This window comes from Diabrotica virgifera, chromosome 3 (assembly GCF_917563875.1).
Source record: "Diabrotica virgifera virgifera chromosome 3, PGI_DIABVI_V3a".
In the NCBI taxonomy this organism is placed as follows: Eukaryota; Metazoa; Arthropoda; class Insecta; order Coleoptera; family Chrysomelidae; genus Diabrotica; species Diabrotica virgifera.
In genome coordinates this window covers 253,552,563-253,568,397 of record NC_065445.1, presented here as the reverse complement: position 1 = coordinate 253,568,397, position 15,835 = coordinate 253,552,563, and the positions used below count along the sequence as shown (strand labels likewise).

General features: G+C 32.8%; 1 protein-coding gene across 1 annotated transcript in view; it reads left to right on the top strand.

Moving 5' to 3' along the window:
• LOC126882394 (fringe glycosyltransferase) overlaps positions 1-11,990 on the top strand; it is a 620,335-nt gene extending 608,345 nt beyond the window's left edge. Inside the window, exon 10 of the mRNA XM_050647309.1 lies at positions 2,926-11,990. Coding sequence (XP_050503266.1) covers positions 2,926-2,986 — 61 coding nt within the window. The 3' untranslated portion in view covers positions 2,987-11,990. The remainder of the gene's footprint in view (positions 1-2,925) is intronic.
• Positions 11,991-15,835: the final 3,845 nt, after the last annotated feature.

Here is a 15,835-nt window from a genome sequence, read left to right as displayed (position 1 = left end):
ATCTTGGAAAACATGATTGGTGCCTTTAGGCGACATAATCGTTTTGGAGGAGACTTTTAACCACCATGTGAAGAATGTAGACAACGTGTTTATCTTTAAGGCTTCATCTAGCTGTTGATAAAATTGCTCTAGTTCTTCCGACTTGTGTGTATTATTATTACTATGCTTATTCTAATTTCTTCACTTCAACCCTCTGTATGTGGTTTGGATCTGTGCTATCACTGCATGAGTAGTAAAGGGTTTTCACGATACGATACAATATCGATACTTTTTAAGTATTTAGTATTGTATTGGTTATGCCAATGAAGTATCGTATCGAGTATCGATATCGGCAATACTTTCTTATAAAAATATTGTATTGATATTGATTTCGATACGAGATCGATATAATGCTCGATAAAATATCGACATAAAAAGAATAATTATACATCTGAGCTGTGTAGGCTCTTTATGTCCACTTTGGTCTGCTTGGCAAATGGGCAACATTCTAAAAATATTACAAATATTTTTATAACTTATAGATTCTTACAAAAATTGAATATGGCTGAATGCTTTTTGAAACGACTAATACTTACTAATTCTGTATCTATTGTTTAAAAACTACTTTTGAAAAGATAAAGAAATCACGGAGATTCGGAATAAATCGCAATTCATTATTTTTGTTGAATATTATTTTTGCGTCATCATCATTTACTTCCATAATATTGCCACAAATGCCACATGATATAAACAGTGTAATCATAATGCGAGCTCCACACTCTCACCGAAGTCGATCGAGGTTCAACAAGTACGAGAGTGTAGACGGCCACCTTGTGCAACTTTGCCTCACTTCGTTCTACTTCCATTCTTTGTCGGTCTGGCGCGTCCGAGTCAAAGGGATCTTTGTCGGTATCGCACTTCCTCGCGAAGTAGAACAAGTGTGTAGAGAGGTACTTCGACTTCGGACTTCGGTCAACTTTGGCGAAGTAACTTTGCCGAGAGTGTGGAGCCCGTTTAACAGCTGATGCTTGGGTTGCAGTTGCAGATCACTTATCTAAATGCCTATTCCACCAAATATAATTAAACAACTGTGGCGTTTTATTTTTTTTTTTTTTTCGATATCGATATTTTCAATAATATCGAGGCAAGCGTATCGACAATACAAGAGTATTGTCTGATTTCATATAATGAGTATCGTATCGACATTAATATTGCTAAGGTGTGTATTGTATCGGTATCGTATTGATTTTCGATACGATATCAATACAATATCAATATTTTGATCGAATATCGTGAACCTCTACTTAGTACTGATTATACCTGTGCCTTCCTATCGCAATTCACTTGGGACTGATGTTCTGAGGAATATAATGAGGTAGTTTCCTACTTGCTCTCCGCATCTCTCTAGGTAGACCTCTAACTGTTTCAGTTTCACCTACGGTATTCTAGCAAGAAGCCGGTTTAGGATCATTTTCTTTACGCCGAATCCTAGTACCGGTGATCGCTATTGCCCTTCATCAGATTGTTGCTGTATCTTTGGCTTTTACAACTATTCGTGAGTCTTTGCCGCGTTTACTATTGTCTTCCATTGGTTCCGGTCCTGTGCTATTATTTCCCATGGTGTCACTTCCATCTTCTCCAGGTCTTCTCTGACTGCATCTTTTCACCTTTCTCTAGGTCGTCCTGTCGGTCTTCTACCGTCAGGTCTTTCCCAAAACACATTACTAATGAGTCTATCGTCATCACTCCGTACCAGGTGGCCTGGCCATATTAGCCTATTGACTTTTATGTCATGTTTCCTATACCATTAATTGTTGCTATACCATTCCTTAAATTCAGTGAAATATATTCTCCACCTTCATCATTATTAAGAAATGCCTACCCCCGCAACTTAGATACGCCAGACAGTAATTACTTATATGAGCAACAGAGAAGGTGACTTTGTGCCCTATGAACCTCGATAATGGGAATGTATGATTCCACTTCCAAAGTTTTTTCGTATATTTTACTAAACATTATTATTGTTACATTGTATCTACATTATGAACAACCAAACCAAAATCTGTTAAAGTAACGAAAGTACGATTCGCCGGTCCGTAACAAGAATGACGTAATTGCAAATTTGGTCAATTCCTGTTTATTGCGTAAATAACCTCTACAATACTGTGTACCTATAGATGATACAAAAGCGACATAACTGTAACAATGTGCTGAGCCACTACAGGGTATTTGCGTTGTTATTGAAATATGTACCATTTTATACCTTGTTTCAGATGAATAATGACGCAACTGCAAATAAGGTTGAAAATGGAAAGATTAAATTAAGATAATGAAATTCGAACCAATAGGGATTAAACCAAAAGTAATAATTTGTTTAAGAATAAATGCCATACCGATGCTCCTGGACGGTTACTCTTTTTTAATCACTATTTTAAATATTTATTATTTTTTTAGTTGAATAATGACGCAACTGTAGATAGGGTTGAAAATGGGGGGATTAAATTAAGATAATGAAATTCAAACCAATAGGGATAAAAATAAAAGCCATCATTGTAACAATAAACGCCATACCTATGCTCCTGGACAATTACTCCTCATTTAATCCCTATTTTAAATATTTAAAAATCGTTTTTTTTGCTCTCCTGAGAAATTTGGCTTATTGCAGTTATGTCATTATTGTTGCCGACCGGCGAATTGAAATTTGTAAAAACCGTGTTTTCTATGGTAATTATGGCCATTATTATAAATTACCCTTTTTAAAATAAAGTTATACATTGAATTTCCATGTAAAATTTTACAATTATGAAAGTCATTATACGATAATTATGATACTAATTATCTGTGATAAACTAACACATTATACCTTTTACTTAAAGCCCTACGTAACCTCCTCTGTTATTTGTAACCATGACTCAACACATTTACTAAAATACCACTCTTTTTCAGGTTTTTGTCCCTTCATTGTTTTTTATTCCCGTACTTCAGCTTTTGTCCAAGGCGGAGGTAGAAAAAAGAAGTTAATAATATATAAGGACGCGGCTAAATTGTAAGAATTTTGGTCAGTTATAATGAAAAGACCTATCATTAGATGGCATTGTGATTACATTCTATTAGAACGATGTTTTGTCTGGTTATAAAAATCATCTCACCGTATAAGGTGATACGAATGATTTGAAAAGATGTTTTGGAGATGAAAACTTAATTGATTGACAATTAATATGTAGGTGATTGATATTTACAAGAAAACCAGAGGCTTGGTTTCTGACTGCTTGTTGTTAAACCGCTGAGGTTATAATAAAATAATACAGACATTTTTAATAAAAACACAACAAGCAAAGAAGAGAGTCCGATACATAAAAACAACGAAGAAAAAACAACGAATAAATAGGTTAGGGAACAAAAGATACCTAAGTAAAGAAGTTCAGTAAATGAAAGTAATATATATGTATAAAATAAGCTACACAGAGATATATGTGTTAAAAGTTATAGAGCAGGGCTTCCCAAACTTATTCGTACTGCGACGCCCTTGGGATTTTGCTATTTTTTTGCGACGCCCCTCAACCCGACCCCCAATAATAGTTACAAATTTTAGTACTAGCCTAGTAACAGGTTATAGTTAAGTACAACAAAAACACTATTTGAACATTTATAATTTTTATTAGAAATTGAGAACGAAATCAAAAATGGGCACAAAAATAAAATGGGGTATTTATTTATGTACCTAACTGGCTGGTTAATGTGAGGGATGTGGTTGCTTTTTTGAGCACAGCTTATGGAACCGGCGCTTCAGTTTGGAAATTGCCAATCTCATTTCTTTTTCTACGTTTATGTTTGACCTGTACTTGTTTTTAATTACTACTGCAACTTCACAAAAGCCCGTTTCGCACAGGTACGAAGTCGCAAATGATAATAAAATCTTTAATGCAGAAGTACTGATGGCATGATATTCATGAAAAACTGAGCCCCAAAAGCTTTAGGCTAGAATCACAGGACAATTCTGTCAGTTGTTCTTCTTCCTCTGTTGAAAGTGTCGATTGTGTGGATGACTGTAAATGGTTTCCGACCCAGTCATATTGCTCCAGATCTTCGGGAAAATGTTTCTCAAAGTGTTCGCTCAATGATGACATGTGTTGCGTAAACATATTTTTTAAAGAGGGATCGAGGATTTCTATCGATTTTTCTTGTAGAATACCTTGTAAAGCAGGGAAACAGTCAATTTATTGATATTCTAATTTTCTCTTCCATAAGAGCAACTTTTTCTAAAACCCAGTAATTTTATCTGCCAATTGTAGGATATGAGTATTGTTTCCATGCAAAGACTTATTAAGATCATTTAATTTCTTAAATATGTCCAGAGGTATGCTAATATATACTTTGAATTAATAAAGTCTTGCTCAATATTATGCGATTTTGTATGTAGATACGTGTAAAATTAATTTCTTAATTCGTATACATGCGCGACTACGTTGCCTTTGGACAGCTAACGAAAATTGTATTAGTAAATTAAAGGCATTTCTTCACAAAGTTCTTGAATAGTCTTGATTTCACGGATCGTGTGTAGTTCACCACTTTAATAATGCTATCCATCACAACACTTAATTCAGGTGTAATTTCTTTGCTACTAAGGCCTCTTTATGTATGAAAAATGTGTCCATTTTACACTTGGAGCCTTGGTTTTGATGAGAGCTTGTAGTCCTCCATAGGATCCAGGCATCGCTCGGGCACCATCCGTACACACGCCTACACAGTTATCCCAGTTAAGCAAGAATCATATTATCATGCCCGCACCATTCCGGCACGTAGTGTAGTGTCCGAAGAACCTGATTTTACAAAGAGTTGTCTGATACTATACGCTGCGGACAGTATGAATTGTTCATATTTGAAACCATTAAAATCAATATATTTCGGAAACGAAACACTACGTGCTGGAACGTATAATATGATTCTTGCTTTAATATTATTTTCAGTCACATATCAGTTTGAAATATCGAATAAAAGTCAGCGCTGACACGCGACGCCCCTGGAACAAAGCCGCGACGCCTTGGGGCGTCGCGACGCACAGTTTGGGAAGCCCTGTTATAGAGGAAGAGTATAGAAAGTTAGTGCCAATTATCTTTTAGAGAGCTTTTATGGATAAAGCGTTTTAAATATTTCATCCACTGAACACATACCTATTTAAATGCTGATGATAGGGTTGCTTAAATGACTTCATGATTGTGAAAATAAATGTATTTATATTAAAAGAACTTTGCACACATTGTTCTCTCTATACTGTTTGGTACAAATGACTAAAAGAACAAAATTCTTACAATTTAATTGCTGATCAGTATCTGTGATGTTGTAAATATACTTCAAATTTTTATATACCATGTTAAAATTAAAAATAATGTAGGTATGTACCTACAATGTGAATGTGTAATATTTAATAAGGCTAGTCTTTTACCGCTTTCTGCTATATTATAAATATGTATCATTTAACTAAATTTTTCTTTTCCGTATTTCACTAAGCAAAGAAACAAATATATTTTTTAATTTCACACTATAGCTAAAATGTTTAGAACTTTATATTTTATTAATTAAATGACCAAAACACAAAAATCAATTGTGCATGGCTGCTGTATTTCAGGAATAAAAGTCACTTTCCATGATGTAGATGGTGAAGATGTAGATAAAAATGGTAAAACTGAGAGGTTAGTAGGTGCATAGGTCTCTTCAGCCAGAATCTTTTAGCAATGATCTAGCACTAACATTGCAGCCTCATTTAAGTGTATACGGTGGATAGTGTTTTGGTTATCTAATTTTTATTAAACGTCTAATGTCAGTCAATCTATTGGAGGAGTCAGTCTAGTGCTGACTATTTTTGTGATACTCTGAGTATGTTACATAAATTGTAGAATATAAAATAAGGAGTACAAGCAGTTACACTAAGTTTTAATTTCAAATTAATCAGAAACGTAACAGTTCTTTGTACCCTTTAATATTTAAGATTTGACAGTTAGTCCAAGTAATGAAGCTTAAAATAGAACAAAACCTCGCAATTGTTACAGAATGGATCGATTTGCTTGAAAATTTGAGAATAAGTAGTGGATAGTCCAAGGATCATAATCTAGATGATGCCAAAAGGCGCTTTTTCCATGGGGGTGGTTGCCACCCCATCTGGGGGGTGGAAATTTTTTATTATATTTTGACCACAAAAGTTGGTAAAAACATTCATTTTAAGTAAAAAACGTTCTATATATTTTTGTGATAAAATTAATATTTTTCGATTTATTCGCTATCGAAAGTGTTAGTTTTGTATCGAAAAAATCAATGTTTTTAATAAGTTTTCTGCTAATAACTCCAGAATTTTTCGTTTTATCAAAACAACTTTACCTAACAAAAATGTACCTTTTGAAAAAATAAACAAAATCGTATTTCTAAATTTTCTTTTAGACCAATAGCAATCGAGCTATACTTCATTATATGCTAGCTCTTCTTCGTCAAATACTAAATATTGTAGTTTCAAAGTCGAAAGACGGGAAAACTATGCATTTTTCGAGGATAACTTGTTTAAACTAATTTAAAGTATTTAAAAATATATATCTCCAGAAATAGAAAAAAGTCTCTAACTCAAAAATTAAGTGACTTATAATGAAAAGAATGTCAGTCCCTATTTTTTTAGCGAAAAACTGATCGGAAGCAACCGCTCTAATCACCACCCTAATTAAAATTAATCATTGACCTTATTTGGTCTTCTTTATTTATGTATTATTAATAGGTTCTAGAAGTTTAACAGGCCTAGAATGATTGTTTTTTAAAAAAATGGAGTTAAAAGCGAATAACGAATTTGTGTAGTTTGAAAAAAATGGCTTTTTCTTCAGAATAGAAAGATTAGCATCAGAGATACGAAAAAATGTTTAATAATGAAATTGTGGCTTATTTAATTCTCAAGAGCCCGGTTTGCAAAAATTTTTTATGCGGCAAAAATTCAGTGAACTATTGACAATTAAAACTTGTAATAACATGCAAAAACCATCTTTACCAACCCTTTCAAAGTCACCTCTTTTTGCGACTGAGGATTTTTACAAGATTTAATAATAATATGCTTATAGATCTTGTAAAAACCTAAAAAATTCTTTTTTACCAAACTTTCTAAGATAAAAAATAAAAAAGTTACGGTTCAAAAATCAATACATTTTTTTGAAAAAAAAAAGGAGAAATCAAACTGGAAGCATAATAATGTAAGATAGCGGTGTTTTTAGTCATTGGCCTTATTGATTTTTCTTTATTTATGTATTATTAATATATTCTAGAAGTTTGAGTGGCTTAAAATAATAAGTTTTTAAAAAACTAGAGTTAAAAGCGAATAACGAATTTTTGTAGTTTGGTAAAAAATGCCATTTTCTTCAGAATAAAAAGATTAGCATCAGAGATACGAAAAAATGTTTAATAATGAAATTGTAGGTTATTTAATTCCCAAGAACTTGGTTTGAAAAAATTTTTTCTACGGCAAAAATTGAGTGAATCGTAAATGAGTACAATTGGTAAAACATTGATTTTTTCGATATAAAACTAACACTTTCGATAGCGAATAAATCGAAAACTATTAATTTTATCAAAAAAATGTATAGAACATTTTTTGCTTAGAATGAACGTTTTTATCAACTTTTGTGGTCAAAATATAATAAAAAATTTCCACCCCCGAGATGGGGTGGCAACCACCCCCATGGCAAAAGCGCCTTTTGGCATCATATACATTTTGATCCTTGGACTATTCACTACTTATTCTCAAATTTTCAAGCAAATCGATTCATTCTGTAAAAATTGCGAGGTGAAAAGCTTCGGTTCCTGGATTAAGTTAATTAGCATTCATAATAGCAAAATTACTATACAAAAATTAAGCATATATCATTTTCTAATTATAATTACTAAGTTTAAAACCACTTTAAACCACTTATTGAAAATTTTTCTGAAGGTAATACATGGTCGTATCTACAATAAATGCAAGGAATACCTGGATGACACACAGTTTGGTTTCCGTAACGGGTTTGGAACGAGAGAGGCATTGCTTGGAATTAACGTACTTGCTCAAAGATGTCGAGATATATCTGTAGACATATACTGTGTTTTATTGACTTCCAAAAGGCATTTGATCGTGTTAAGCACTCTATATTGATCAAAGCTCTAAAAGACATTGGCTTGGATGGCAGAGATGTTCGAATAATTGCAAATTTATATTGGAATCAAACAACATCAGTTTTAGTAGATGGTGTGGAATCACAGGCTCTTAATATTAAAAGAGGAGTATGGCAGGGATGCCTCTTGTCACTCCTGCTTTTCAACGTTTACTCCGAAAGAATTTTCAGAAAAGCACTTTCTGAAAAACAAGAAGGAATACTTGTGAACGGTGAAGTCATCAATAATTTGCGATATGCGGACGATACAGTACTCCTAGCTTCTAGTCAAGAAGATCTGCAAACACCACTTGATAGTGTCGTTGAGAGTTGCAGGGAGACAGGTCTGGATCTGAACATACGGAAAACCAAAATACTCATAATAAGAAAACAGCAGCATATAAAACCGTCTATATATGTAAATAATACCAAACTTGAGCAAGTTGATAAAATCGTTTACCTTGGACAGCAATTAAATTGTAACGCAGAAAGTCACGGCGAAATTAGATCTAGGATAGAGCAGGCTAGAGCCGCTTTTAGAAGGATATCCAAGGTGTTATGTAACAGAGACCTAAAATTGGCATTGAGGATCCGCCTACTTCGCTGCTACGTGTTCTCGGTCTTACTTTATGGTGTCGAGTCCTGGACTGTGAATAAAATCGATCTAAATCGCCTTGAGGCTTTCGAAATGTGGTGCTATAAAATAATTTTAAAGGTTTCCTGGGTGGAGAAGATTCGAAACTCCACAATACTAGAACGTCTCAGCAAGACTACTGAGATCATAAAAAGCATCAAGCAGAGAAAGCTGGAGTATTTCGGACATGTAATGAGAGGTCCCAAATATAGGTTGCTACAAAATATCATGCAAGGAAAAATAGCAGGCAAACGCAGTCCAGGACGAAGAAGAACCTCATGGTTGAAGAACTTGCGAGATTGGTATGGTGTTGATACAAGCAGGCTATTTAGGGTGGCAGTGAATAAAATTAAGATAGCTATGATGGTAACCAACGTTCTGAAAGGACATGGTACATGAAGAAGAAGAAGTTTAAAAGATACAAGCCAATTCACCTCGTTTATAAATCGTTTGACAAAACTGAAATCAGATTCTGATAATCAGTCTTCATCAAATCAGTGTTCTCTTTTTCTTTTTCTGCTTTCCCAATGCTAAAGTCTACCGCTTGTATCTAGGTTGTTTGTCTTGGTTCCCATTCCTCCCCTATGTTCCCCATCGTGATTCTTCCCAATCTCTTGTTTATTTCTTCTCTTATTCTTTTTGCTGCCTCTTCATCTTGGAGCTGCTCTACTTGGTATTGTTTCCGTTTCTTGGGTGTTTGGGAATTTCTTGCTTTAGTTTCTTGCTTGAGTTAAATTTAAATCTGTCATTTTTTTGAGTTTTTGACGTCGTCGCTAGTAAAAAATTAATATAAGAAATAAAAGGAAAATGCAATGACTTTTTATTATTTTTTTATTTAATTTTTCAATACGATGTGCAGTATTGCACAGCATTAATTATTACTATGTCAGTTTTTCAAAATTGGATTTTTAGTTTTTTAGATTTGATAAATATAATATATACTCTTTAACGGAAAAAACTGTCAAATCTTCAAACATGGATATATACATGTGTGTCCATATAGTGCTGTCGCCAGGGGGGTACAACGGCCTCCTTTATTCAGATGGACTTACCCAAGTTTTCTTTTATGCATTTTTACCCGTAGAACAAGAATTTTTTGGGTAACAGTTGATCCGGATGTCGATAAGATTGTTATTATAGACAAAGTACTTGAGAAATTAGATAACAGCGATATTTTTTAAACTAAACATTTTTTCGTATTTTTTTTGTCATTCTAAGCAAAAAATGTTCTTACAAGTTTTTTGTAGGATGCATAGTTTTCGAGATAATCGCGGTTGAACTTGCAAAAAATCGAAAAATTGCAATTTTTGAACCCGAATAACTTTTGATTAAAAAAATAAAATATCAATTCTGCTTACCGCATTTGAAAGTTCTAGCCGAATCATACCGGTTTTGATCATTTGCATTGCTAAAAATAAAAAAATTTTATTGTCAAACAAAGCTATAAACAAATATTGTTTTAATGTGATACATTATACATTATACATTAATACCTTGTGAATGCGAACAATTTTATTTAGGTGAAACATCAAGACCATTAAACGTTAGAATAAGTGAACATCAGTCTTATATTAAAAATAGAGAATTTGATAGATCTCAAATATGTCAACACGCATGGGATAATGAACATAGAGTTCAGTGGAGAGATTCAAGTATAGTCCTGAAAGAATCAGATAGTAAAAAGAGAAAAATCAAAGAAGCGGCTCTAATTATGCTAAATGAAACCAATTGTGTCGCAAATTCCTCGGTAGAATGCAGTAGGATGTGGTTACCCATACTGAAAGAGGAAGTCAATAGAAAGAAAATACCAGGATTAGTAAGTCAATAACATATCGAGTTAGTACAAATTTTATATTTTAGTATTACTCATTGTAGATCTATTTATTAATATTATTTATAATTTAAACATATTAAAGTCAGAATTTGGTATTAGTTTTTTAAAAGTAAATTAAATGTAAGACCAAATACTTACGATGTCGGGATAGTATCACCAGGTTTTTTCCTGGTTTTCCCTCGTGATTTACTATGGAATCTCTAACGCGAGAATTTTACTGTCATCGTTGCATTTGTTTGTCTTTTGAAAGACAGATCACATGCTATGATTTTTTTGTGACGGATATTCTTGAGTTGGGATTGATTTCATGTAATCGAATGAACTATCTTTTAGTAAAGTCGTCCCAGGAACGCAACTCATAAATATTGGCGATATCATTTTAAAGTTTTCTACTTTAAAATGTATAATATACGTCTGAATTGCCAATATAAATGAGTCGGATTAAATAAATTATTAGAAGAATCTTTTTACTTAGCAACAACATTTTTGTTTATTTTAATAGTATTTTGTATTTTGACAACGAAACCCGATTTGGGCTTCGAAACGTTTAAAAAATTATTTTTTCAATTTAATTGTGGCTTATTTCCAACTAAATAGTTAATCATAAAAATGCCACAAGGAAATAGCTTCAGAACAACATTGTTTTAATGCGTTTTAACGCATGCTACGTAGAAATTGCCTGTTTGTAGGTTCGCCTACTCGTTCGATTTTAAATGGAGTTGCATTGAAAACATCACTCTAGCACTATGTGTTTATAGCTTTGTTTAACAATAAAAAAATTAATTTTTAGCAATGCAAATGATTAAAACCGGTATAATTTGGCGTGAACTTTCAAATGCGGTAAGCAGAAGTGCTATTTTAATTTTTGATCAAAAGTTATTCGGTTTCAAAAATTGCAATTTTTCGATTTTTTGAAAGTTCAACCGCGTTTATATCGAAAACTATGCCTCCTAAGAAAAAGCTTGTAAGAACATTGCTTAGAATGATCCAAAGAATACAGAAAAAATGTTTTGTTTTGCGAGAAATCGCTGTTATGTAATTTCTCAAGTTCTTTGTTTATAACAATCTTATCGACATCCGGATCAACTGTTACCCAAAAAAATCGTGTTCTACGGGTCAAAATACATAAAACAAACTTAAGTAAGTCCATCTGAATAAAGGAGGCCGGTGTACCCCCCTGGCGACAGGACTAATATGAGATCTTGCTTAATCAAAACATAGATGCAATGTTCTTTTCTGTAGGTGCAATGTTTATAGAATTCTTATAACACGATGCAATTGCTCAAACAGTGCATATATGTTAATTTATAATGATATTTTATAATTATGTAAAAATTGTATTAAATATTGTATTTTTATAATTTGTTTGTAAATAAATTTTTGTTATAAATTTGGTGTTTTGTTAATATAAACTTTAATGGTTTACAAATTAATAGACTAGTAAAGACGAAAGGAGACGTAGGGAAATACAAAAGTAGTATAGTCTATCAATAGTATAGGGATAGGGTATAGGGTGCTAACCTAGCTGAAAACTTGCTAACCTTGTATACGACGAATACAAGAGAATAAGTTGAATAAAAAAGCCTTGGGAACGCTTCTGAAAAGAACTAACGCATGATTGTTATGGTTTGCAAAAAGAAATATGCCGCTATGTAAAAGATCAAAGAGCAGGTGAAGGAATTAATAGACCCATTGAAAAACTCATTGAAAAGGATGCATGAAACGATTATCTAAATAAGTTGTAGGCAGGGGAACAACAAATTACGTTAAAACCAAAAACACCAGAAATTATCATAAACGAAGAAATTCACATAAGCAAGGAGAAAGTACAAAAAACTTAAAAAAACTAAAGAACAGAAAAGCTATACAGAAAATTGTAACTATTATAATTAATATAAACGGATTCCGCCAGTGATTCCAGTAGCAGCAGTGACACAAACAGTGATTAATATGTAAGCATCTTATGGCCTTTTGAGCATTAAAATTACTTCACTTCACTTTCACTTCGATTCACTTTTTATAGGTTTAAACAACAAAGATTTTGTAAAAAACTACCAGATGGATGAAAAAGTTTAAGAAAGACTTAAATCTGGAAACAGAACACCACACTTTTTTACATTGTTCAAACATTTCAAACAACACATTTCAAAGTAAATAAGTAATAAAAAACGTGTTTTTTATTCTATTTTGCTTTTTTATACTACACAGGCGGGGCAGATTGTTTTTAAGAGCCTAGGCGCAAATTTACCGAGCGAATCGACACTTCTCTCCTATTCCTACTTTTTCTATTTCCTATTCTCACTGGTATGGAAGCTTTAAAACTGTCACTGTCAGTATCTACTACACAGATACTACTGTCAGTGTCAAATATTTAGTGGTCTTGTCACTACATTCTGTTCGACTGAGTGCGTTGTATGACAAAGATAGCGAATGTTCGATTTGGAAAATATCACTACGGACATGATGTTCATTTGTTTTTTTGGAAAATGGAAAATGTATCCATATTATTGAAAAATTTAAACGCGGAATGAAAGATTACATCATTACAAAGGGTAGAAAGTCCCATAGAATAAACAATAGGTTTCTTTTGAATGAGATGTTTAAAATTAAAAATCACACTCAATTTTCTTTTTTTTTTCACCCCTGTAACTTATTAGAATAAACATTATAGAAGTTTTCAGGGATTTTCTACCCTAGGGAGTGATGTAGTCTTTCAGTCTACGTTTAAATTTTTCAAACATATTAATTAGTTTTCTCAGGATTCGAAAAAATAAATGAATGCATTTAAACAGCATTAGAGCCGAAAGTTTGCACCTATCTTCTTAACGTAAGATTATTACATTTGTTTTCTATTTCTAATTTTTTTTATGTAAATAAACATTGAATATTAATTTATTTTGTTGTATAATCCACTTCTGAAATAATTATGTGATATATTTGAGTTACAATCAATTCTTGTAATTTGGAAACAATGTCAACTTAAATCTCTGACGTAGATAATGACGTGCATCGGAATTTACACTGTACCAATACCTTAATTTGACTCAAGCAGTGCTTATTTACTAATTACAGTTATATTAAAATTATTAAAAGTATTTAAAAAAACTAATCAATTCAGGAATGAATAGATATAATAGAGATTATATTTTTATATTATTCAATTAAATTAAATAGAATATCTGGGGTTTAAAACCGGCACTAACTCCATCGATTCTATCATATTTTTCATCATAAATGGAGTTCCGTATCGAAAAAACCCTTTTTCTGGAATGGATGTAGCGAAGAAGTCGATCCCTTCAAGCGATGGGGTTTGTTATTGACATTTCGACCCGACTGCTTCCAACTCCAGCTCTAAAATGTCTTTTATTCGCATATATTTTCCATATTGTTGATCATTGAATAGTTTTTCATGTATCCATTTATCTCTTTTTATGGCTAAGGGCCGTACGATGCGCATGTTTTGTATAAATTGGAGATTTAAAACCAGGTGCTGATAAGGGTGGATACTCAAAATACGACCGGTCAAGTTTAAAATTGCTGAATATTTATTTTAGGGAAAACGAAAACTACCAACCTTTTCAATTACCTACTTCTGCTTCTGAATCAGCAATTTTAAAAGTATTTTAATAAATTTATATCTCCATCAGTAATGGTTATGGTGTAAGCCTAAACTCACCAAATTAAATTCATGTTTATAAACTCCTAAAATAGAAAAACAAATAATTTACAAAATGTAAAAAATTATAGATCCGTGCAACCACAAATATTTAATCGAAGATAATCTAAAACTCGGTGTTTATGGAACAATTGTAAAAAATATAATCCAAAAGAGTACAAAGATATAGAAGCAGAAGGACAAGCTGGTTTTAGAGCCAGAAGATCGATAATCGAGAAACCAAGAGGTATGTTTATAATACGTAGACTTTAAAAAAGTATACAATAGTGTCCCCCTTAAACAATTTTAGGAAGCCTTAGAATTCTTCTTCTTCTTCTTCTTCTTCTTCTTCTTCTTCTTCTTCTTCTTCTTCTTCTTTTATATAGGCAGTACTGTTTTTCTTCAACGGTGCCTTTCATTCTGCCCCTAAGTTGTCATTCCATCTTTTCCTTGGGCTTCCTATACTTCTCCTGCCTAACGGTGACTTGTTCCTGGCTATTCTTAGTATCCTTGATTCAGACATCCTGCGTATGTGCTCATTCCATTCTTCTTTTCCGTTCTTTACCCAGGTATTTATATTGTCTACCCCACATATGTGTCTCTCACTTCTTACCCTATCCTGTAGTCCTTTTCCAGTAATCCTTCTTAAGATCTTCATTTCGTTGGTCTCCAGATGTCTTCGTGTTTTGCTTGTATCTGGTCTTGTTTCGGCCGTGTAAGTCATAACTGGCCTAATAACTGACTTATATATTCGGGCCTTTGTTTCCAATCTTAGGTGTTTGTTTTTCTTTTGTTTCTTAACTTGTGTCGTTTAGGCATCCGCCCGTTCTACTGGCTTTAATTATTTGGTCCTTTACCTCTTCTTCGATATTGTTGTCGGCTGATAGATTAATTCCCAGGTATTTGAAAGTCATTACTTGTTGTATAATTTGATTGTCTAACTCCAATTTGCATCTTATTGGTTCTTTGGCAATTACTAAGCTTTTTGTTTTTTGGGCTGATATTTTCATATTCATTTTTTTTGCGTTAATGTTGAACTCGTGCAGTAATCTTTGTAGGTCGTCTTCGCACTCTGCTACTAACACGGTGTCATCAGCGTAACAGAGTATTTTTATCTCTCTATCGCCCATTTTGTCCCCTCTTTATTTGTTCTTCACTTTTTTTCTGTTTTTCTTAGAATTAAGCCTTAGAATTAAGCAATAAAATCAATAAATATTGAATCAATTCCCAGATAAAAATGTAACCAAATCAAGGTTAATCATCATTTGGTTACCATCAAGGTAACCAAAGTCTTAAAACCGAATTGTTGCATTTCACTAACGTAAATAATACTGAAACTATGTACATAGGAGAAGTGATACAGGATATTACAAAGTAGAGAACACACTAGGCCTTGTAAAAACTATAAACATCTAGGCTTACATATTACGAATGATGGCACAATGCACCACGCAATATAGTGCAGAAACATAGGACAGCAATATCGATACTAAATGGGGTGCTCTCGAAAACCAATAAACAAAAAATATCTAACACCATAATCTGGAGCATTATACCTTATGGTAATGGAGTTTTGGAAA